Below are 22,849 nucleotides of genomic sequence, written 5' to 3' on the forward strand. Positions count from 1 at the left end.
CTACCATGTACTTCTAAACTTAATGCCACTTGTGTATGCTGCGACATCAGCACAACATTCTATGTCGTATTATTTGTGGCAAGCTCGGATTCCTTGCCACGTTCTATTTCACGAAATATCACTATCTGGCTTTCAGTATTATAACAAGAACGTACATTTAATAATGTTACTAGATCTAATGATGAGAGCATAGACCTATCGAAAATGGTCACAGTAATAAAAAGAAATACAATGAATTGAACATACAACACGTCATCCACAGTTGCAATTCTTCAAGAATAAACTAACTTAAGTTCAGTACTTAGACCAGCTAGTTCAACAGTATATAAAACCGCCACACATTCGTTCTGCAGTGCAAATGCTGAAATATTTTCTGAGTAACTCTTTGCGTGAATATAAAATCCTTCGAGTCAATAATATTTGCTACATGTGTTCGGGAACATACGAGTACTGAATTGTCAGTGTCAGAACTTTTTGTCACAATTATTCCACAATAGACACATACTGCAGATGAATGATCCAAGGTACACTAGCTACTGATTCCCGTTTTATTAGCCATTAATAATATTTGTTGTATACAAATGACTTGTTCCATCTGTCATCACAAATCACGATATTGGAATGTCAACGGTGTACATGACGACTAAATAAAGTTCTTGCGGTGTAAAATGTTGGCGTTGTTCAGGAACACGAGACACTGACTGCTTCACAGACAACTTTAATAGCAACAGTTAAAACAGTTTAAAGTCTTGGGGGAGAAGCGAATGATTCACTTTTAGTCAGACACTTCTAGTCTAGTGACGAATTTCCTAGGACGACTAAGTTATGCCTATTGTATCAATAATATTACAAGATACGAATTTGGCAAGAATCAGACTTTTTCCGTCTTGAATGAAGTTGTGTCATCAGTAAAGGAAAATATTGAAAATTATTTTCTTTTGAAAGTGCGCTATTACAATAGCGCCGCAATTATTTACCTCTCATTCATATTTAAAAGTGTACGTGTTATTATAAGTGTTTCAGTTTCAAATGGAAACAAAAATTTAATGCAACCGTATTTGCGTAGTAGTTTTATTCGAACAGCTTACAGAATGGCTACAATCTGCCTTCATCCGGCAGTGGACCGTTCGCCGTTGATAACAGTACATTCAATGTATTTAATCTTATCTATGGACGAGTTCTCACGCTGAATGATGATATCACTTCACGTCAGTTAAACAACAGTGTCACGTGCATTCACGCAATATTACATCTAATAAAGTTCCTCGGTGTCAATACGTATTGTTTCTGAAGTTTTTAATCACTCTTGCAAACCGAAACTGCTGAAATCATGTCTCCGTCCAGCTACAAAGTTTTAGATTTCTGTGCTTTCTTTGAATATTAGACAGCCCGTTTTATTCCCCATTCTTCTATAATCCTCCGTTACGTTTCAAATTTGATATTCTCGTCGTAGACATGGTAGTACCCGTTATCTGTCCTCCTTTACCGTCTTTAGTCAGAAGATCTTTCATCATCAGTCCCACAAAACTATCGCAACAGCGTTGCCGCCAATGAGGTCAATAAAGAAAATAAGTTAAAAGCCAAGAACTATCATCGTACACAGCAGCATCTGACACCAACCGAAGTATCTCCTGGAACAGTTTACTAAGCTGAGCAACACTGTGCTGCTTGCCAGTTGCGTGTGGGTGTTCCTGTGCGATAGTATTCCAACCATTCTTGTTTCCTGAAACTATCTTCGGTAATCTAGAGTTCTATAATACAAAAATATGCTCAGACTTCCAAACGATGAAAAGTACTTTGCTAACTGTGATCTTGTTGGGATCATCACTTTCACTGGGGACTTATGGGTAATTGGCTCTTAAACTAACAAAACCTGCGTGTCACGATGCTGTACAGTCTACATGGAACCAGTGTTTGCTATGAGCGCAATGTTTCGAGAGGGTGGGAGTGGGCGGAAGAGACACAGAATATTTGAGATTTGTCGGAACAGACGAATGCTCACGTAAAACGAAAAAAAAAACAGAGCGTGTTTTGCCTTTGGGTTATACCTAATCCTGAAGAATTTAAATTCATTTTCCGACTGACCAGGATGTACCTAGTTAAGATTTAAATATAATGATTCACTTAACAAATGGTCTGCGCTAAATCTGGGCTTTAGAGGCTACTAAGTAGTCTCTATATTTTACTCACATCATTAATTAAGAAGAGTGCTTTCCGAGATCGTCTGCTCACTCACACGTGCGCGCTATAACCACACATGAAATATGACCAGACCGCTCGTAATTCTTTTTATTACTGTGACCATTTTCGACAGGTCTATGCTCTCATCATTAGATCTTGTAACATAATTAAAGTTAGGTAGCGACGTTTCGTCAAATAAAACGTGGCAGGGAATACCAACTTGTCAGAAATAAAGCATCATAGAATGTTGTGCTGATGTCGCAGCATACACAAGTGGCATTAAGTTTAGCATTACATGGTAGTACTAGAGCACTAGAGAGATAGGCTGTAACTGAAGGAAGATGAGCGCCTTCACAGATAGAACAGCCTGTTTACCCACTGCTGTCGGCGGGGGTCGTCAGAACATTTGTAGGTCTCCTATGAAAGGTAGAGATGGGGGATCCGCTCTTGAACTAATTCATAGAGTTGAATCTTTCAAAGGAGTGAACAATCAGTGATTCAGAAAAAAAGAATGGTAGCTCCAAACGTTTCCCACGGCAGTGAGAGAGAGAGAGAGAGAGAGAGAGAGAGAGAGAGAGAGAGAGAGAGACGGAGCATATCAGCAGCGCCTCTGCTGGTCAGAGCACAGTGCACGCCACACAACACAGCCAGCGCCGGCCTCTGCCCTGCTTCTACCTTGGCTGCCTGCATTGTGCAGTGCCCCATTGGATTTTGTGTTTCACATATGCCGTGCCGTCTCTGTGCGTCGTCTGCCGTGTGCAGTGTCTGGCGCAGCTTAACTTCGCATCGCACTCAGTCGGCGATCGTTTCAGTCGCACGTCCTGCCCTCTGGGCAGTTGATGCGAGCAACAGGACAGAGAGCCACCTAGCGGATAACATAGGAACTACTTGCAAAAACCTGCTCGCAAGGGAACCGACGATTTGGCTCGGAGCGGGTGAGCTCCCCCCACCCTCGGAACTCGCCCGCTCAACGCTCACCCCACCGTCTCGACTCTAGCCAGAGCGTTGAGCAAAGCGACTCAGGTGTCACTCTGGTCTCTGCGGTCTCAGCTCATGCAGTAATACAGCTCGCGGCTCGACCTGCTCGACTCAGCGCCTCTGCATCGGAGTTCCTCTCTACTGGATATTGTTCTTCGTAGTAATACCGCTATGTATATTACATTATTATGTTATGGATACATCAATCGTTTTTATTTTATTTTTATTTGTTTAAACTGATTAGATTAGGTTCCTGATGACTCCTCTTACCATAGGATTTTTATTATGGATACTCGAATTTACGCCTTAATTACGAGCGAACCGATAAACGTATCGCAAAATGTGATACACCAATATTTTCCTTGTTTTATTCTGCGTAAGGCTATATGCAGCACTTTCGTTTTACAGTCAAATTTATATTTTTTTTTCTTATTCTGGTACGGATTTTGCGATTTTAGGCGTCTTCGGAAGGAAACGTTCACTTTAAAAATATATGGCTTGCGATGTATTTGTATGAGGTTAATGAAATTTTAATACATTATAGCCAAATATATTGTTAATGTAAATCTCAAGTTACAACATTTTCCGATCACCCAAAAAACCACGATAGTGCAAAATAAATCAATAATCAAAAACTTTGTTATATCGTGGAAATTTCAATAAACAATACAAAATTCTTACTCATTATCTGTGTTACTTCAAAATAGGATCAAATAAGATCAAAATACAGGTATAGTACTGGAATAAACCAAGTTTAAAGGGCAATGTGCCTTCCATTTATTTTCTATTGCAAGTGAGTGGTGAGTCATGAAAAATAGCTAATTCATTTCAGGGAGCGAACAGTTCTGATCCAATCTCTGAAAAGAACAGTTTTGCCCATCTCTAATGAAAGGTTGAGTGCCGGATGTTCTACAAATTTAGGTCGATGGGATGGGACGAGCGATGACAGCGAGTATATTATTCGTTGCGATGAAAATGAAATGCAGGAAAATAGCCGACATATGTGGTTTTAGAAATTGCAGTGCATATAAAATGCACACCATTATTTGCAGCATGGAACAGGCTGAAATTATCTATGTGAATGTACACCCTTTAGCCTTACATAGAGTTTTTCGTCACCCTGGTTCCCAGAACTCCTGAAGCAAGGAGTCCAACAGCCGAGCAGTTCCAATATTTCCACCAGGAAGGTGGTACACGGCTATTGTTGCCTGTAGGTCAGCCTTGCCTAGACGGTCAATACCGCCTTACGATCGCGTCCGCATTGTTCCTTTGTGCCAGGAACGGCTCTCAATCAGCGAAGTCTCCAGGCATCTCGGAGTGAAGCAAAGCAATGTTGTTCGGATATGGAGGATATACAAAGAGACAGGAACTGTCGATGACAAGCCTCGCTGAGGCCGCCCTAGAGCTACTACTGCTTTGGATGACCACTACATACGGATTATAGCTCGGAGGAAGCTTGGAAGCAACGTCACCATGTTGGAACAAAGATTTTCGTGCAGCCACAGGACGTCGTGGTACGACTCAAACTGTGCGCAATAGACTGCATGATGAACAACATCACTCCCGACGACCATGGCGATGTCCGTCTTTGCAACCACGATACTTTGCAGCGCGGTACAGATGGGCCCAACAAGTTGCCGAATGGACCGCTCAGGATTGGCATCACGTTCCCTTTACCGATGAGTGTCGTATATGCCTTCAACCAGACAATCGTCGGAGAATTATTTGGTGGCAACCCAGTCAGGCTCAACGCCTTATACACACTGTCCAGCGAGTGCAGCAAGGTTGAGGTTTCCTGCGTTTTTGGCGTGGCAATATATGAGGCCGACATATGAGTCTGGTTGTCATGGAAGATGCCGTAACGGCTGTACGATCCGTGAATGGATTCCTTCCACCGATAGTGCAAGCATATCGGTAGCATATTGGCATGGCATTCGTTTTCGTGTACGACAATTCGCGCCCCCGTCGTGTATATCTTGGGAATGACTTCCTTCAGGAAAACGAAATTGGTCGTTTGGAGTGACCAGCATGTTCTCCAGACGTAAACCCTATCGAACGCACCTGGGATATTAAAAAGGGTTATTTTATTTCTTTATTTTATTTATTTATATATTGTTCCGTGGGACCAAATTAAGGAGAAGTCTCCATGGTCATGGAACGAGTTAATGCATGAAATTATAACACGATATTAGAAACAGATAATATGAAATATAAAAAAAAACATATTCAGGTGACAAGTCGTAAGTTTAAATAAAGAAAATCAACAATGTAACACTGGAATTTGCTGAGTGAAAGCTGCTAACTCTTGGGAATAGGCTAATATTGCTAACAACAAACGACATTAAAGAAAATATATACTGTGAGGGCAATGTCAGAATTCCCAGTCTATTGAAAAGGGGTCGACAAGAGGTTCTCGAACTTACACCACATATAGCTCGAACAGCCCATTTTTGAGCCAAAAATACCCTTTTTGAATCAGAAGAATTACCCCAAGAAATAATACCATACGACATAAGCGTATGAAAATATGCGAAGTAGACTATGTAAGTAGGCTGTTTAGGTTTTTATATTGGTAACGTTACGTAGCGCTCTGTATGAAAATCACTGGCTGTGCTGTGTGCAGTCTGTGGCTGGTTTCCATTGTTGTCTGCCATTGTAGTGTTGGGCAGCTGGATGTTAACAGTGCGTAGCGTTGCGCAGTTGGAGGTGAGCCGCCAGCAGTGGTGGATGTGGGGAGGGAAATGGCGGAGTTTTGATATTTGTAAGAATGGATGTTATGAACTCCTATATATATTATGACTTTTGATGATTATTAAGGTAAATACATTGTTTGTTCTCTATCAAAATCTTTCATTTGCTAACTATGCTTATCAGTAGTTAGTGCCTTCCGTAGTTTGAATCTTTTATTTAGCTGGCAGTAGTGGCGCTCGCTGTATTGCAGTAGTTCGAGTACGAAGATTTTTGTGAGGTAAGTGATTTGTGAAAGGTATAGGTTAATGTTATAGTCATGGCCATTCTTTTGTAGGGATTTTTGAAAGTCAGATTGCGTTGCGCTAAAAATATTGTGTGTCCGTGTAAGCACAGTCTTGTATAATTGTTCAAAGGGGACGTTTTATATGATCCTGACAGGGTCGCCATATAAAACGTCCCCTTTGAACAATTATACAAGACTGTGCTTACACTGACACACAATATTTTCAGCGCAACGCAATCTGACTTTCAAAAATCCCTACAAAAGAATGGCCCTGACTATAACATTAACCTATACCTTTCACAAATCACTTACCTCACAAAAATCTTCGTTACTCGAACTACTGCAATACAGCTAGCGCCACTACTGCCAGCTAAATAAAAGATTAAAACTATGGAAGGCACTAACTACTGATAGGCATAGTTAGCAAATGAAAGATTTTGATAGAGAACAAACAATGTATTTACCTTAATAGTCATCAAAAGTCATAATATATATAGGAGTTCATAACATCCATTCTCACAAATATCAAAACCCCGCCATCTCTCTCCCCACATCCACCACTGCTGGCGGCTCACCTCCAACTGCGCAACGCTACGCACTGTTAACATCCAGCTGCCCAACACTACAATGGCAGACAACAATGGAAACCAGCCACAGACTGCACACAGCACAGCCAGTGATTTTCATACAGAGCGCTACGTAACGTTACCAATATAAAAAACTAAACAGCCTACTTACAACTACTTTTCGTGTTGAAGTGTCACTTATTTCAGATACTGTTCTAATGGTAAATAAAGCAGCATTTAGTTTCTGAACAAGATCCTGGACATGGGCTTTCCACAACAGCTTACTATCTATCCGAACGGCCGGCCGCGGTGGTCTAGCGGTTCTAGGCGCTCAGTCCGGAACCGCGCGACTGCTACGGTCGCCGGTTCAAATCCTGCCTCGGGCATGGATGTGTGTGGTGTCCTTAGGTTGGTTAGGTTTAAGTAGTTCTATGTTCTAGGGGACTGATGACCACAGATGTTAAGTTCCAGATTGCTCAGAGCCATTTGAACCATTTTTTTCTATCCGAACGCCTAGGAACTTGAACTGTTCCGTCTCGCTTATAATATGCCCATTCTGTCTGATCAAAATATCGGTTCTTGTTGAATTGTGAGTTAGAAACTGAAAAAACTGAGTCTTACTGTGATTTAGCATCAAATTATTTTCCACAAGCCACGAACTTATTCCCTGAACTACAGTATTTGATACTGTTTCAATATTACACACAAGATCCTTCACTATCAAGCTGGTGTCATCAGCAAACAGAAATATTTTTGAATCACCTGTAATACTAGAAGGCACATCATTTATATAAATAAGAAACAGCAGTGGCGCCAGCACCAACCCTTGGGGAACGCCCCACTTAACAGTGCCCCATTGGGACTGAACATCACTACCACTCTCAATATTGCGGAGAATTACCTTCTGCTTTCTGTTCTTAAAGTAAGAGGCGAACCAATTGTAAGCTACTCCCCTTACTCCATAATGGTCCAACTTCTGCAGTAATATTTTGTTTTTGTGGACGACGTGACCCGCCAACCTCTCTGAAAGATTCACTCCGAATCGATGTTGAGGAATGGGACATTCTGGACCAACAGAGCCGTGATGAACTTGTGAGGACTATACTGGTATGCATCAATGCAAGAGCACCTGCTACTGGGTATTAGAGGTACCGGTGTGTACAGAAATCTGGACCACCACCTCTGAAGGTCTCGCTGTATGCTGGTACAACATGCAAGTGAAGTGTCCAGGCGTCTCAGAGCAATGAAAAGAGCGGTAAGATGTTTATGTAGATCTCCATTCCTATTTTCTGTACAGGTTCCGGAACTCTCCGAAACGAGGTGATTAAAATCTTTTTAAGATGTGTGTAAAAACTGCTATTTTCTTTTAAAAATTACGATACAAAGCCTGATAACTACGTATATCCAAATGCTACCTTATCGTATGCCTTGAAATGCGTTATTTAGTAACCAGACCTGACCTGTGAACGATAACACACGTGCCGTAGAACCATCGGCTGCGGCCGCCAGCATTCGTCAGGACTGATCACTAAAATAGCTCAGCAGAACTGCTCCGTACACACCCAGCTCAGTCCACCAACCCGTAAATGCCGTCACCCCACGCTGCTCGCGCAGGCCTCCGCTAAGTCCGAACATCACGGAAAGCACTCTTCTTTATGAATGATGTGAATAAAACATAGAGACTTCTTAGTAGTCTCTAAAGCCAAGATTTAGCGCAGACAATTTGTTAAGAGAATCATTATATTTTAAGCCTAAGTAGGTACATCGTGTTCAGTCGGAAAATGAATGCAAATTTCCAGGGTTAGGTACAACCAAAACGCAAAACAACCCTGTTTTTCATTTTGAGTGAGCGTTCGTCCGTTCAGAGGAATCACGGATTTTCTGTGTCTGCTCCCCCCACTCCCACCCTCTCGAAACATTGCAATAGCTGGCTGCATGTGGACTGTACTGGATCGTGACGCTCAGGTCTTTTTAGTTAAAGAGCCAATTACCAATATGTCTCACAGTGAAAGTGAAGATTGCGATAAGATCACAGGTAAGAAAGCACTTCGCGTCATTTGGATATCTCAGCATATTTTTGTGTTATAAAACTCTAGATTACCGAAGATAGTTTCAGGAAAGGAGAATGGTTGGAATACTAACGCACAGGAACACTTCTACGCAACTGGCATGTCATACAGTGTTGCTCAGCTTAGTAAACTGTTCACCAATATGAAGAATAAAAACAAAAGGAAGAATCCCGATCTAAAGGAAACACGAAATTAACCAAGTAAGTTCAAATATTCGAAAGATTGGAACAGAGTTGCTCTCTCAGAAAAATAATCATGTCTTTAGAGAGGTTCCAGGAGATACTTCAGTTGGTGTCGAGCGCGTATCAGATGCTGCTTTGTGCATTGATTGTAATTAACTTCTAACGTACTTTCTTTATTATCTTCACTGGTGGCTACGCTTTTGCGTTAGTTTTATGGTACTGATGATGAAAGGTCTTCTGACTAAAGACGGTATAGGAGGACAGATTAATTGTACCACCCTCGCGACGACGAGGATGTAAAACTGGAAACGTTACAGCGGATCATAGAAGAATGAGGAATAAAATGGGCTGTCTAATTCTCGAAGAAAGCACAGAAATCTAAATCTTTGTAGCTGGATGGAGGCACGATTTCTGCAGATTCGGGCCGGCCGGTGTGGCCGAGTTGTTCTAGACGCTTCAGTCTGGAACCACGCGACCGCTACGGTCGCAGGTTCTAATCCTGCCTCGGGCATGGATGTGTGTGATGTCCGTAAGTATTTCTGAGTTCTAGGGGACTGATAACCTCAGATGTTAAGTTCCGTAGTGCACAGAGCCATTTAAACAATATTTAGCAGATTCGCTTTGCAGGAGTGATTATAACCATTAGTAACATTACGCACTGACACCCTGGAAATGTATTAGATGTTATATTGCGTGAATGCACTTGACACTGTTGCTTATCGGACGTGGCGTGAGGTGATAGCATCATTCAACGTGAGAACTCGCTTATAGAAAAGATTAAATTCATTAAATGTACTGTTATCAACGGCGCACGGTCCACTGTCGGATGAAAGACTAATTGAGATTACACTCATCGATTTCTCCAGATTGTAGCCAATCTGTAAGCGTTCGAATAAAACTACAATGCAAATACGGTTGCATTACATTTTTGTTTCCATTCGAAACTGAAACACTTATAATAACACGTACACCTTTATATAAGAATGATAGGTAAATAATTGCGGCGCTATTGTAACAGCGCACTTACAAAAGAAAATAATTTTCAATATTTTCCTTTACTGATGACACAACTTCATTCAGGACGGAATAAGTCTGATTCTTGCCGAATTGGTATCTTGTAATATTATTGATACAATAGGCATAACTTAGTCGTCCTAAGAAATTCGTCACTAGACTAGAAGTATCTGACTACAAGCAAATCTTTCGGCTTCTCCTACACCTTAAATTGTTTTAACTGCCGCTATTAAAGTTGTCTGTGATGTATTCAGTGTCTCGTGTTCCTGAACAATGCCAACATTTTCACTGCAAGAACTTTATGTAGTCGTCATGTCCACCGCTGACATTCCAATATTGTGATTTGTGATGACAGATGGTACAAGTGATTTATATACATCAAATATTATTAAAGGCTAATAAAACGGGAATCAGCAGCTAGTGTGCATTGGAACATTCATCTGCAGTACGAGTGTATTGTGGAATAATTGTGACAAAAAGTTCTGACACTGACAATTCAGAACTCGTATGTTCCCGAACACATGTAGCAAATATTATTGGCTCGAAGGATTTTATATTCACGCAAAGAGTTACCCAGAAAATGTTTCAGCATTTGCACTGCAGAACAAAAGTGTGTCAGTTTTATATACGGTTGGGCTAGCTGGTGTTAAGTACTGAAGATAGTAATTCTTGAAGAATTTCAGCTGAAACTGACGTGTTCTGTATCCAATAGTTTTTATTTCTTTTTATTACTGTGATCATTTTCAGCAGGTCTATGCTCTCATCATTAGATCTTGTAACATTATTAAATGTGTGTTCTTGTTACAATACTGAAAGTCAGATAGAGATGTTTCGTAGCAGGGAACGCCAGCTTGTCTCAAATAAAACGACATAAAATGTTATGCTGATGTCGCAGCATACACAAGTGGCATTAATTTTAGAAATACATGTTAGTACTGGAGAGCAATAGAGATAGGCTGTAACCGAAGGGAGACGGCCGCCTACGCAGACTGAACGGCCTGTTTACCCAGTGCTGTCGGCGGGGATTGTCAAAACATTTGAGAGCGTTCAATGAAAGGCCGAGTGCCAGATGTTCTACAAATTTAGCTCGACGTAAAAGAACAAGCGGCGATAGTGAGTATATTGTTCGCTGTGATAAAAATGAAACGCAGGAAAATAGTAGACATATGTAGTTTTACAAACGGCAGTGCATACAAAATGGACACCATTATTTGCAATACGGAACGGTCCAAACAGGCTGAAATGATCTATGTAAATGTACATGCTTTCGCCTTACCTTTTCAATGACTCTCATCCTGGCATTTATAAATCACTGTAACATACAGTCAGTAAAGACATTATTTTTCACGAGTTAAATTACCAAGCCTGGAGAGTGTTAAGTTTGAGAAGGATTTTACCAATTTAATGTCAAATAAAATCTATGTACAAACATTTCTACACATCGAAAAAGGTTTTGCATCACTCTGGTTCCCAGAACTACTGAAGGAGGTGGTCCGACATCCGATCAGTTCCAGTAATTCCTGCAGGAAGGTGGTGCACGGCTCTGGTTGTTTGTAGTTCAGCCACGCCGCGTCCGCATTGTTCCTTTGTGCCTCGATCGACTCTCAACAAGGGAAGTGTCCAGGCGCGAACCAAAGCGATGTCGTTTCGACGTGGAGGAGATACAGAGAGACCGGCACTGTCGATGACATGCCTCGTTCAGGCCGTATATTCCGTATATTTCTGTAGAAGTTCTGGAACTCCCGGAACCGAGGTGATGCAAAAGTTTTTTTGATGTGTGTACATGATGGAGTTGCTGATATTGTACGCATCTATGAAATTGACTTACAATTAGTGCTGTAACTACATTCCAGCTCTCTCTTGAAGAACTAAGTTGCAAGGCAGTTTGTCAATGATTTATCCAAACAAGTACCGCATCAACTAAACTCATATGACTTACTTGTAGTGTGTGGTGGTGTACATAAGAGATAAATGCATATGGGAGACGAATATTGCGTTTTCTTAAGATTGAACCACTGAAGCTGTTAAACTGCATTGAGTTTGTTCGTTTCATAAAAGCAAAATATATCATGTAGGTCCTTGCTGTGCACTGAGCAATAGAATTAAAGGATCTTTTTTTTCGAAACTCCGTAGCTGTTTCCTATTGTGATGCATAAATTTGAAATTTGTCCATAGAACCATTCTCTGCAACGGTGTTAAAGCGTGTCGCCCTGCGACATCAGCCACGGGCTGGATGACTTTTCAAACAGCAAGACGTCGACACGCGAAATAAATTCCACAGCTCAGAACTTCATGTGACATCTAAAGTGGTAAATGTGCCTTTACAGAGATAACGTTGAAATCATTGCTAGGTGCCTCCCGGCACGCAGCCTCTAGATACCCCATCCTGTGCCAGTTGCCTTCCAGGAAGCACTACTTCGACAGTTTGCTCAGTAAAGGCGTATTCCTGAAATGGTCAATAAATGTGGAGGGTGGGGGTGTCACCGGGGTTTTTGCCATACTGGGTGATTGCCGTTTTATTCACGCTCCACAACCGCCCTTGATCACTCCAATGGAGTGCGTGAAGCAAGAACGCTGAAAAGAATCCTGCGCTGCTTCAGATCACTCTCAAATTTCGTCCAATGGTGTTGAACGGTTCCTAGTGCTACCAGATCAGAAACTACGGTCGCGCTGCACTACAAAGGGCTGATTTCACCACGATGTCCTTACAGAAGACTTAAGGCGCTACGGAGTTGTCGCCTGTCTCAAAGGTTGTCAGGAAAGTACTCCTGCCGGTCATAGTGCTGCTGTCTGTCATTTTAATCCGCGATATGGGTGGGAAGCTACGCCAAAAGGAAAAGCTGTGGATACATTGACGCCCTTTGTGGTACCTCCTGCGGCGTTTTCGTGCCGATTCTGCGTGGAGAGGCATGTCTGCGGAAACCACGTAATTTCTACGCTGGGCGTCGCGGTCCTGACCTCCATCACAGAGTCGTGAAAAGAAGAGGTGATATCTGGCTAAGACCTTCCCGACAAGTGACACGTCCTCTGCGGCAATGAGCAGAATTGTGGTGAAATTTGGTGCCAATGTGACACCGTTAACCCGTGTTACACCTCACATAAACTTCTGAGCTCTGGCCTACTTCCACATGTGTCGTCACCTTGACGCTTGAAGCGTCGTGCAGCCCGAGAGTGACGCCAAGATTATGCACCATTATGGAGAAAGGTTGAAGATGCGTTTGTGCAAACGTTCGAGCTTAGGCGTCGCTATGGGAGACAATTACGTGGTTTCAAAATAGTAATCCTTTAATGCTGTTGGGCAGTGTATAGTTGAGCACTGTCGCCCAGTAAATGAAATATAATAATTATCAAAAGAGAACCAAGCACATATTTTGCAACAAAGAGACATCGGACGAAGTGTTCGGCTTATACAGGGTGTTCAAAAAGTCTCTCCGCAGTGCCGTATGATTGTTAGCCACGCGTGCCATATGATTGCTCGCCTGCTCGGGTTACTTCCCTTCAAGTGGACTCTCCCAACATTCCACTGTTTCGTTTACCTCAGCCAGCGTCAGTAGTATCGTTGGTGTGTGTCGTTACGAGTTGACGTAAACGTTTAAGTTTAGTTCCTTTTGTTTCATTTTCGTCACTGTTAAAATGCTAACCATTGAAGAACGTGTGCTTTTAGTCGAACAAGTGTTCAAAGCTGGCGGTAAATACACAGTTTCAGTTCGTCAAACATTTAATTCAGTTTTCCCGGAGACAACACTCCCACATCGCGATACTGTGCGAGGTCTGATTAACAAATTTCGAAGTACGGGTTCAGTGACAGATGCACCGAGAAGTGGTCGTCCTGATGTTTTGTCTGAGGATAAACATAGTGCTCAGAGCCATTCTTGCTCTACACTTGTGCACGGGAGTTGTTAGGAAAATGCAGGAACACTCCAATTATGAAGCGACCTCGATCTATCGGACATGGCCTTTTGCACAGCGTTTCACAAAGATCACATTCAAGACAACGTCAGTGAGAAACAATCTTCTCCTCCCTGGTAAGTAACTCGTTTCTTGGTTATCCAAGTCTTCATTTTTGCACATACGCGAGTACAAAAGTATAACCGCTACTTACTACGTATGGTGTAGCACACAAAAGACAAAACATCAAAGGGATTTCCCTGAAGCAGCGTTTAACATTACATTACACCTGTTACAAACCGTTACGGCACTGCCCAATCCCTTAGCGCGCTGCAGTTACAGTACTCAGAAACTCTTTCAGCCAAACCATTGTCTATAGCATAATCTACATCAGACAGGGAAAAGACTGAACAGTGAAAGAACTAGCTGTTTTATACCAATGAGCTGTGTGACGCCATTGAGAGGGTCGTATCAAGATCTACATCGATTTTTAAGTGTTTTATCTCGGCAGATAAAGAATCCGACTCAGAGGTTTTTTTCAAGTACATGGATTACCCCCGACTGAGATAGGGCACTCGTCCTTGGGTCTCTTAGAGTATATATAGGCCGGGGTCCGAGAGGGCTGCACCACCGCTTCCACCATGCAGCGCCTCGCCCTCTTCTTGGTGTGCCTCTTGGGTTCCGCCCTTGCCGCGCCCTCGCCGGCCAGGCTGTGGAGCCGGGGTAACGGCCGCATCATTGGAGGCTCCAACGCCAACATTGCCGACTACCCGTGGCAGCTGTCCTTCCAGTATGGCGGTTCGCACATTTGCGGAGCGTCCATCATCAGCTCCAGCTGGGCGCTGACGGCCTCTCACTGTGTTGACGGTATGAGCCTCCTTCTGATGACTTTCCGAGCGGGGTCTTCAATTCGTGGGAGCGGTGGTACCGTGCTGAGGGCCTCCTCTGGTTACATGCACGCGTCGTACGACAGCCGCACTATAGACTACGATATCGCAGTCGTACAGGTGAGTCCCAGTGGCTGAAAGTATGGGTCACCAAATTAGTTCACAGTTTTTAGTCTGTTCTCATCAAACATATGTCGCATTTACTTGTGGATGTTTCTAAAATGTATAAATGAACTGTCCATGTCTTGAGCTGAATTCATAGCTGTGCAATACTGAATAACACAGCAAACATGAATGTTCTATGTGGCCTCGAAATTAATGAAGCATTTTCCACAGTGTGTGCCTCTAATAAGCACTGACGTTGAAATTTTCGTCACTAAAGTTACTCCTGAACTTAGATTTATCCTTCACAAATGTGTCTGACCGGTTTTATGTAAGTCGTATAGGGGATTACTCAGAGAGCAGAAGCACGAATTTCTTTAATGTTCTGCCATTTTTATTATTATTGATAAAAATCGCAAAACAATAAATTTTATGTGGCCACTGTGTTTCTGAAATCTTTGCCACAGCAGCGTGTGTCTCTAATAGTATTAATGTTGAAATTTTCGTCACTTAAGTTACTCCTGAATTTAAGAGTTATTCTTTAGCAGTGTCTCGGATCCGCTGTATGGAAGCCATGTAGGGAATTACACTGACAGTAGATGTATGAATTTCTTTAACGTTCTGCCTGTTTTATTATTAAATGTAACAGTCACAAAATAATAAATAAATGGCTTCGACATCACTCGATGTCAATAAAGAAAATTCTGTCTCATGTTCGAAACACATGATGTTAAAGAAATTTTGGCTACGTTCTAGCTTTGTTGTGTCAGGTATGAACAAATTTAAAAGTTGAACGTACTTAGCACTTACCATCCAGCCACTGAGCCGTTCACAGGGACATGCATTACTGAAAATAAGAATTTTTGCAAGCTCCTAATTCAAACATGCATTTTATCCTTTTTTTTTCTCAAGAGCTGATACTACAAAAACATCACATACAGTTGGAGAATAAGGATGGCTTTTGATGTTGGAAAGGAACCGGTGGAAAAATATTAGTCCATCACAATAAATTAACAATAGATAGAGGGAGAAAGAGAGAGAGAGAGAGAGGAAGAAATGTTTCCCAAGCAACAATATGGAATGCAAATGCTGTAATACAACACACATACCATTTATAACCTAGGATGACACTGGAGAGCTACTGGAAAATATTTGGTATGTGGGACTTCCGCCACAGAGAAGTGTGAATAATAATTGAAAAAGATTTGTTCAATCCACGACCAGCTTAGCGATGTGAAAATCGCATAGAAAGTGTACAAAATTATTGTATTTGGCCACCCATAATTTACAGTAGGTCCTGACACTGCCTGATCACTGCATCTCAGAACGTCATGGTCCAATCCGACATGTCGAAACCTATCCCGAAATATTTCACGTAGGGAGAATACACCGAAACAAATATGTGGTCAAAATTTCAGCTGCTAAGCCATATACTTTTCAAATAAGATATACTAATGTTACTCATTTTGCCGCATGAAAAACGGCCGATTTCCTTCCTGCCTAGCGCGCAAATCGCTGAACAAGCAGACACTGACGTGACAAGAGAATTTATCAGCGTAGTCCAAAGCTCACACATGCTAATTATAAGCACTTAAACCATGCCAAAACGTCATTAATTTCTTGACTAACTTGCAGTTCCTGTCGCCAGGTGAGCGGCAACAGATGCAGTTGTTCGCAAGTGACTTATCAGAAGAAAGAAATTCAAGGCAATGTATGATGTTATATTACAGACGAAAGGCATCAACCGATACTTAAATTTGGTGACATGACATACTTCAAACAATACCTATAACAATGCTCTAACGACAATTTTTGGATAATGTATAATTTACTAACAATGAAAAAGTACCTTTTTATTCCATGTAGTTGTCACAAAATGCGAAGTGACTACTGAATGAAAAAAACAATCATTTTTCTTACACCAGATACACCTGATAAATCTTAAATTAATGCATTCAGGCACATCGCAGTAATTACTGCTTTCTATGGTCAGAACTGGGAGAGAGTAAGAAGGTCTTGGCCGTTGTTCTGCATATTGTGCTGCTTATAAGACATACGTGATCAATTCGTGAAACGATGTGATGCAAACTGACAGTTCGCAAATGACTGAAGTTTAACAGTACCGTTCCTCCAGTAAACCTGAAATGAGAAGGAATTCCGAAAATTATATAGTCAGACAATTTTCTGAATTTTTTTTTGTATTGAAAACTTTCTTTATCGAGAAACTGAATCACACCACTACATTGGGTGGAGCCTGTGTTATATTAACAGTCTTTGCGTCATGTTCCTGAATACAGATGTGTCGTTATGTCCAGGACAAGAGTGGAGTAATAGCAATTAACAATGTTACGCAGCAGGTAAGAAAACGATTCGGATGTAATACTGAAAATTATTCTCACCCATTTTTCCACATTTTGCTACATTAGTAAGAAGATTTTTGTAACAAAACTGTCCTCCCTATAATTTTTGGCACTTACTAGCCTTAAGTTTTTTGAAGACAGATAAAAGCTGCGGAAGCAGTAATCCACTGTTACGTTACTATCATTGTGATATACGAATGTATCATCGCATTCATCATCTGCACAAGCAACTTCACTTTTTTTGTAGCGCGCAGTGATAAAGTGCAGTTCGCACGCAGTTCTTGCACGAAACCTGACAGGTTTTTTACACAGCGCTTTAGGGGGTAAGAAGAAACTTCGTCTTCACCTCAGCTACGAATTTATTTGTAGTATTATATACTAATCACATCTCCTCTACCAATTTACCAGAAGTAAAGTTGGTAAATTTGTGACAGCCTTTCTCGTATGTGTTCAGAATATAAGAATATAAGAAGCCTCAAAGTCCATACTGTACATCCCACTTTCAATCTGAAGAGCCCAGCCTCGTAGATAACCTGCCGTAGTGGTACATTGACTTTGTCGAAGAGTTCTAAATCTTTTAAACAGTTTTTCATTCACACTTTTGCGAGCCGCGCGGTTCTAGACCGTAGCGCCTAGAACCGCTCGGCCACTTCGGCCAGCGGGGTGGCATACTACGAATGTCGTGTGTGCACATAAATGGTGAGAATGTGGGTCTCGCGGGAGCCATGCGCGAGATAGTCCCTGCAGTCACGCTATACTCTGTGTCCTCGGTGGCTGAGATGGATAGAGCGTCTGTCATGTAAGCAGGAGATACCGGGTTTGAGTCCCGGTCGGGGCCACATTTTCACCTGTCCCCGTTGCTATATATCAACGCCTGTTAACAGCTGAAGGTATTAATACAATTTCGAAACAATAATTAGTGCAGTACCATTATAACTGTTATTGGAGAAAAATGTTCTGAATGGTCGGTTCCCATGTCGTGAAACGAAGGAAACCAGCTCTAGATTTATCAGGTGCACTACCTAGTTCTCTTAGAGTGACTGGTTCAACAAATAGGGTAGAAACCCTATCTTTCTTTGGACCGCTCTTCTAGCAGAAACAGGTGCGAGTCACAGCACGATTCCTTCACTCTCCTGACTTAATGAGCAGTGTACTGACAAGGGTAGTTTAAAGTACCGAACACTGAAAACATATCCTCCAGAAGGCCACCTTCGACCTTCCTTTCGAAGCCTGTGCGACTCCTCTCTAGAACACATTGCGAATGATCTCGACGTAGTTGTTACCAGACTTTGCTTCCATGTTCTCCAGGTGTCTGGATCCCTCCTCGGGACGAACGCTCAGGCCGTCAGCCTGCCCTCTGACGGCTACGACCCACAAGGTGGTCTCGCAGTGACGGTGACCGGTTGGGGAACCACGTACACGGACGGGCCAGCAGCCAGCACCCTGCAGAAGGTCGACATCGGCATCGTGGACCGCAACACCTGCAGGAGCATCTTCGCCAACATCAACACTGTGACCGCCCGCATGGTGTGCGCCGGCCAGGCTGGCTTGAGCGTCTGCAACGGAGACTCCGGCGGTCCCCTGGTCAACGGAAACACCCAGGTGGGCATCGTCTCCTGGGGAAATTCACAGTGCGAGGCCGCCCCCGGCGTCTACGCCAACGTCGGCAACCTGCGCTCCTGGATCCGATCTGCAGCAGGCGTCTAAACTCTCCTGGCTCTCAACTGTTCTCGGCTCAGTGAACGTCTCGAGAATGACATTCCAGTTGTTCTAAAGACTGTATTTGTTACAAGAAAGAACTATGCTAAAATTACAGTATTCAGACTTGTAACACTTTGTTTCATTATTTACTTCATTGTCAAAACCAAGCGTAATTAAGAGAGTGTGATTTCCTCAGCACAGTAGCTTAACATTTGATCTGAGTTTGCCTCAGTGTTGACGGGATAAACATACTGGGAATAATTCCTCCAAGACAGATAATCTGATGGACGAAGAACATAAAATTACTTTTGCACATCTGGTTCCTCAGCGAAGGTATTCACAAGCAAATTGCCATGAGTGCGTATTGCCCACCTTCACAGCCTCATATTAACATCAAAGGTATAGATTTCTTTAAATTGTTCATGGTGCACGTTATGAAGAACCGTACCAGTAAATAGCATCATTGACGTACTCAGTATGTGAGTTAAAGGTAAAACTACGAAACGATTAGCAGTTCCACACAACAGCAATAATAACTACGCTGGCCGTGGTGGCCGAGCGGTTCTAGGCGCTACAGTCCGGAACCGCGCGACCGGTACGGTCGCAGGTTCGAATCCTGCCTCGGGCATGGCTGTGTGTGATGTCCTTAGGTTAGTTAGGTTTAAGTAGTTCTAAGTCTGGGGGACTGACCTCAGAAGTCAAGTCCCATAGTGCTCAGAGCCATTTGAGCCAATAATAACTACCAAAACATGAAATAACAAATTTGAGGAATGCTATGGACCCACTGGAACTCATGCAGAGAAAGAAACATCTTGAACTACATCTATACTTCACAAGTCAACTTGCAGTGCGCTGCGGAGAGTACTTCGCGTACCACTACCACATCCCACCTTTCCTGTTCTAGTCGCGAGTAGTTACTGGTCATAACAAATGACAGTCAGCTTCCGTGTTGGCTCTATCTCGCGAAAACACCAAGAGCATAAAATTAGAGAGACTAATCTTAGGTCTCTTAGGAACGTGCACTCTCGGAACGTTAACAATAACCAAACCGTGATACAGAAACCTCTCCCGCAGCGTGTGCTACAGGAATTTGTTCATATCCGTGACGATTTCGCGATAACTAAATGAGTCTGTAACTAAGCGCTGTGCGACTATACAGAAACAGTTGTACGTGACGATCCACCATGAATTTCAGTGAAAGCCTTCGAACACGCTGTGCAGTTTGCCGCCGGACTGACGCCACAACAATGTGTGTGCACTTGTGAGGAAACATGTATCATGATCTTAGAGTACAACGTAAAGTAAAGAAGCGGAAATACCTGACGGGTGGCATAGAAAATCCAAACAAAAGCGGTTTTAGTAACAGTATCATAACAATAAAGTTATAGGTGAAATAAAACAAAGTTCATTCTGTGAAACCTTAGGTTTACAACAATATTCTCTTCTCTATCCTCTATAATGCAGTCTATTTTTCCATTTCATGTTTTTGCACCACATGGGGAGCACATTTGTTCTGAAGTCACTGTTGTTATTACTTGTTCTAATACAATGAAAGGAAAAAATCACAGTACCAAGCGGGAGCTCTGTGACACAAACGAAATTTGTGTGACACAATCTGAAAGATGTCTATTCAGATTTCTCGCCAGTCCCCTAGAGTGGCGTTAGTAGTGCCTCTAAGAGAATGCTTATCTGATTTGCTTTGAAAAAAAAAAGTAAATAAAATAAAATAATCTCTGTAACTTTCGTGAGCGATTGGACGTGGTGAGTTGTTGGTCAAGAATGCCCTTAAGGCTGCAATGGCGGCATTGTCAACACCTCATTGATCTTTTACGAGGTCGCGTAATAGGGCTACGAGAAGCTGGATATTTCTCCTGCGATAATGGAGAACGACTTGGCAGGAAGCCGGCCGCGGTGGCCGAGTGGTTCTACGCGCTTCAGTCCGGAACCGCGCGACTGCTATGGTCGCAGGTTCGAATCCTACCTCGGGCGTGGACGTGTGATGTCCTTAGGTTAGTTAGGGGACTGATGACCTCAGATGTTAAGTCACATAGTGCTCAGAGCCATCTGAACCATTTTGAACTTGGCAGGAATGCAGCCACTGCACATGACTGCTAGTAATCTCAGTCACGAAAAGGTACGGTTGCAAAAAGACCGGGCTCTGGACAGCTAAGTGGCCATACCGAGAGAGAAGACCTTGGGTTTTGGAGTATGGCTCTGGCACATCGTACTGCTGCAGCAATTTGAGCAGCAGTTGACACCAGAGTGACACAATGAACTGTCACAAATTGGTTGCTTTAAGGACTGCTCTGAGCCGGAAGTCCTGTAGCATGCATTGCACTAACCCCAAACCACCGTCATTTGTGACTTCAGCTCATTGGAGGGCAGGTCGGAGGTCTCTTGTGTTTTATGATTAAAACTGGTTCTACCTCTGTGCCAGTGATAGCAGTATGTTGGTTAGAATGAGGTCAACTAACATGTCTGCGTGCTAGACACGTGGAGTTAAGGTCTGGGGTGCATTTCCGTATGACAGTAGAAGCACTCTAGTGATTATCCCACACGCCCTGACTGCAAATTTGTATGTCAGTCTGGTGATTCGACCTATTGTGGTGCAGCGTTACAGGAGGTATTTTCCAACAAGATAACACTCTCCCACATACCGTTGTTGTAACTCAACATGGTCTACAGGGTGCCGACATGTTGAGTTAGCCTCTTAGATCACGCTTTCTGACTACAATGGAGCACATATGGGACATCACCGGACGGTAACCCCAGCGTTGTTCACAGCCATTATTAACCGGCTCTGTACTGGCCGGCAAAGCGCAGCAGGCACGAAACGTCATTTCACAAACTGACGTCCAGTACCCGTACAACACACGGAAAACATGTTTGTATGCCTGTATTCCATATTCTGGCGATTACAGCGGTTATTAGTACACCTGCAATTTGCATTTGCAAAGGGCGTATTTCGAGATTATATTAACCGGCAAGCTTGCAATGTTGATGTCTGAAGTATGTTACCTACACAAATGTATTCCAGAAATTTCATTACTCTGCATTTCTTATTTTTTGGTGTTGCAATTTTTGCCGTCAATGTAGGTCTTTAACTTGCTATATTTGGTATGTTCTGTGTTTTGCTGCAACACCACCTACAATTTTGGTCCAAACTGACTTGACGGCGTTTAATTCGCACTGATACGGAGAAATTTTTTCTTCCAAAGCGATTTTTTTTAGATTTTTCTGTTGTATCTTGATCATTGTATTTCGAATTAAGAACTTTTTCTTCGATGACAATGGTACAGCTCGTTACCAAGACTAAGAGAATTGTGTTAACATGAAGCCGAGGAAGAAGATCTTCAAACGCTTCTCTTACGTATCGGCGCACATCTCCTCATGACCATATCCATAATTCTTCGATTCGAAAATCCAACCGCAGCCTGCGACGAAATATCGTTTGCTCACATTGTTTAGAGGATTTTAAGGTATTATCTACCCAGGATGGTCCTCCGTACAACCATATCTCGTCTACATACTAAATCAGTCTTCCTTCAACGATTTAATGCTTCCTAGAAAACGCTGCCTCCCTATAATGATGTCATTCCTACTAGCATACTACCGAGTTCACATCGAACATATTTGAAGTTCATTTCCTTTAAAAATTTATAAAACGTTGTTGTTTGAAATTTGCCCAAATCTTGATCTGCGTTAACGGCAGTGGGCAATTCGTTACGTACAAAAAATAAATAAATAAATAGAAACAAAAAATAAGAAAAAATGGAAAATTCCTATACTTACCTTCCTATCGCATTTCTGTCAACACTTTGTAAAAGCTTCTGTCACGATTTTTCTTCATTGTGGGACTACAAAGAGTGTTGGCCCTCTACTCACTTATCGCACGATTCCCTGAGGAACGACCAATACCTGCTGATGCTGATACGATATCGGTCTTT

General features: G+C 42.4%; 1 protein-coding gene across 5 annotated transcripts in view; it reads left to right on the top strand.

Moving 5' to 3' along the window:
• Positions 1-22,849, top strand: part of LOC126202960 (trypsin delta-like) — a 272,697-nt gene that overhangs the window by 79,630 nt on the left and 170,218 nt on the right. Inside the window, exon 3 of one of the 5 annotated variants that reach the window (XM_049937084.1) lies at positions 18,804-19,032. The exons of 1 other annotated variant lie outside the window; for it this stretch is intronic. In XM_049937084.1, the coding sequence (XP_049793041.1) occupies positions 18,804-18,908 (105 nt within the window). In that variant the 3' untranslated portion in view covers positions 18,909-19,032. Of the gene's footprint in view, positions 1-18,509; positions 19,033-22,849 lie in introns of those variants that run through there. 3 more of the 5 variants (XM_049937083.1, XM_049937082.1, XM_049937081.1) reach the window with 3 other exon arrangements.

This window comes from Schistocerca nitens, chromosome 9 (assembly GCF_023898315.1).
Source record: "Schistocerca nitens isolate TAMUIC-IGC-003100 chromosome 9, iqSchNite1.1, whole genome shotgun sequence".
Taxonomy (NCBI): Eukaryota; Metazoa; Arthropoda; class Insecta; order Orthoptera; family Acrididae; genus Schistocerca; species Schistocerca nitens.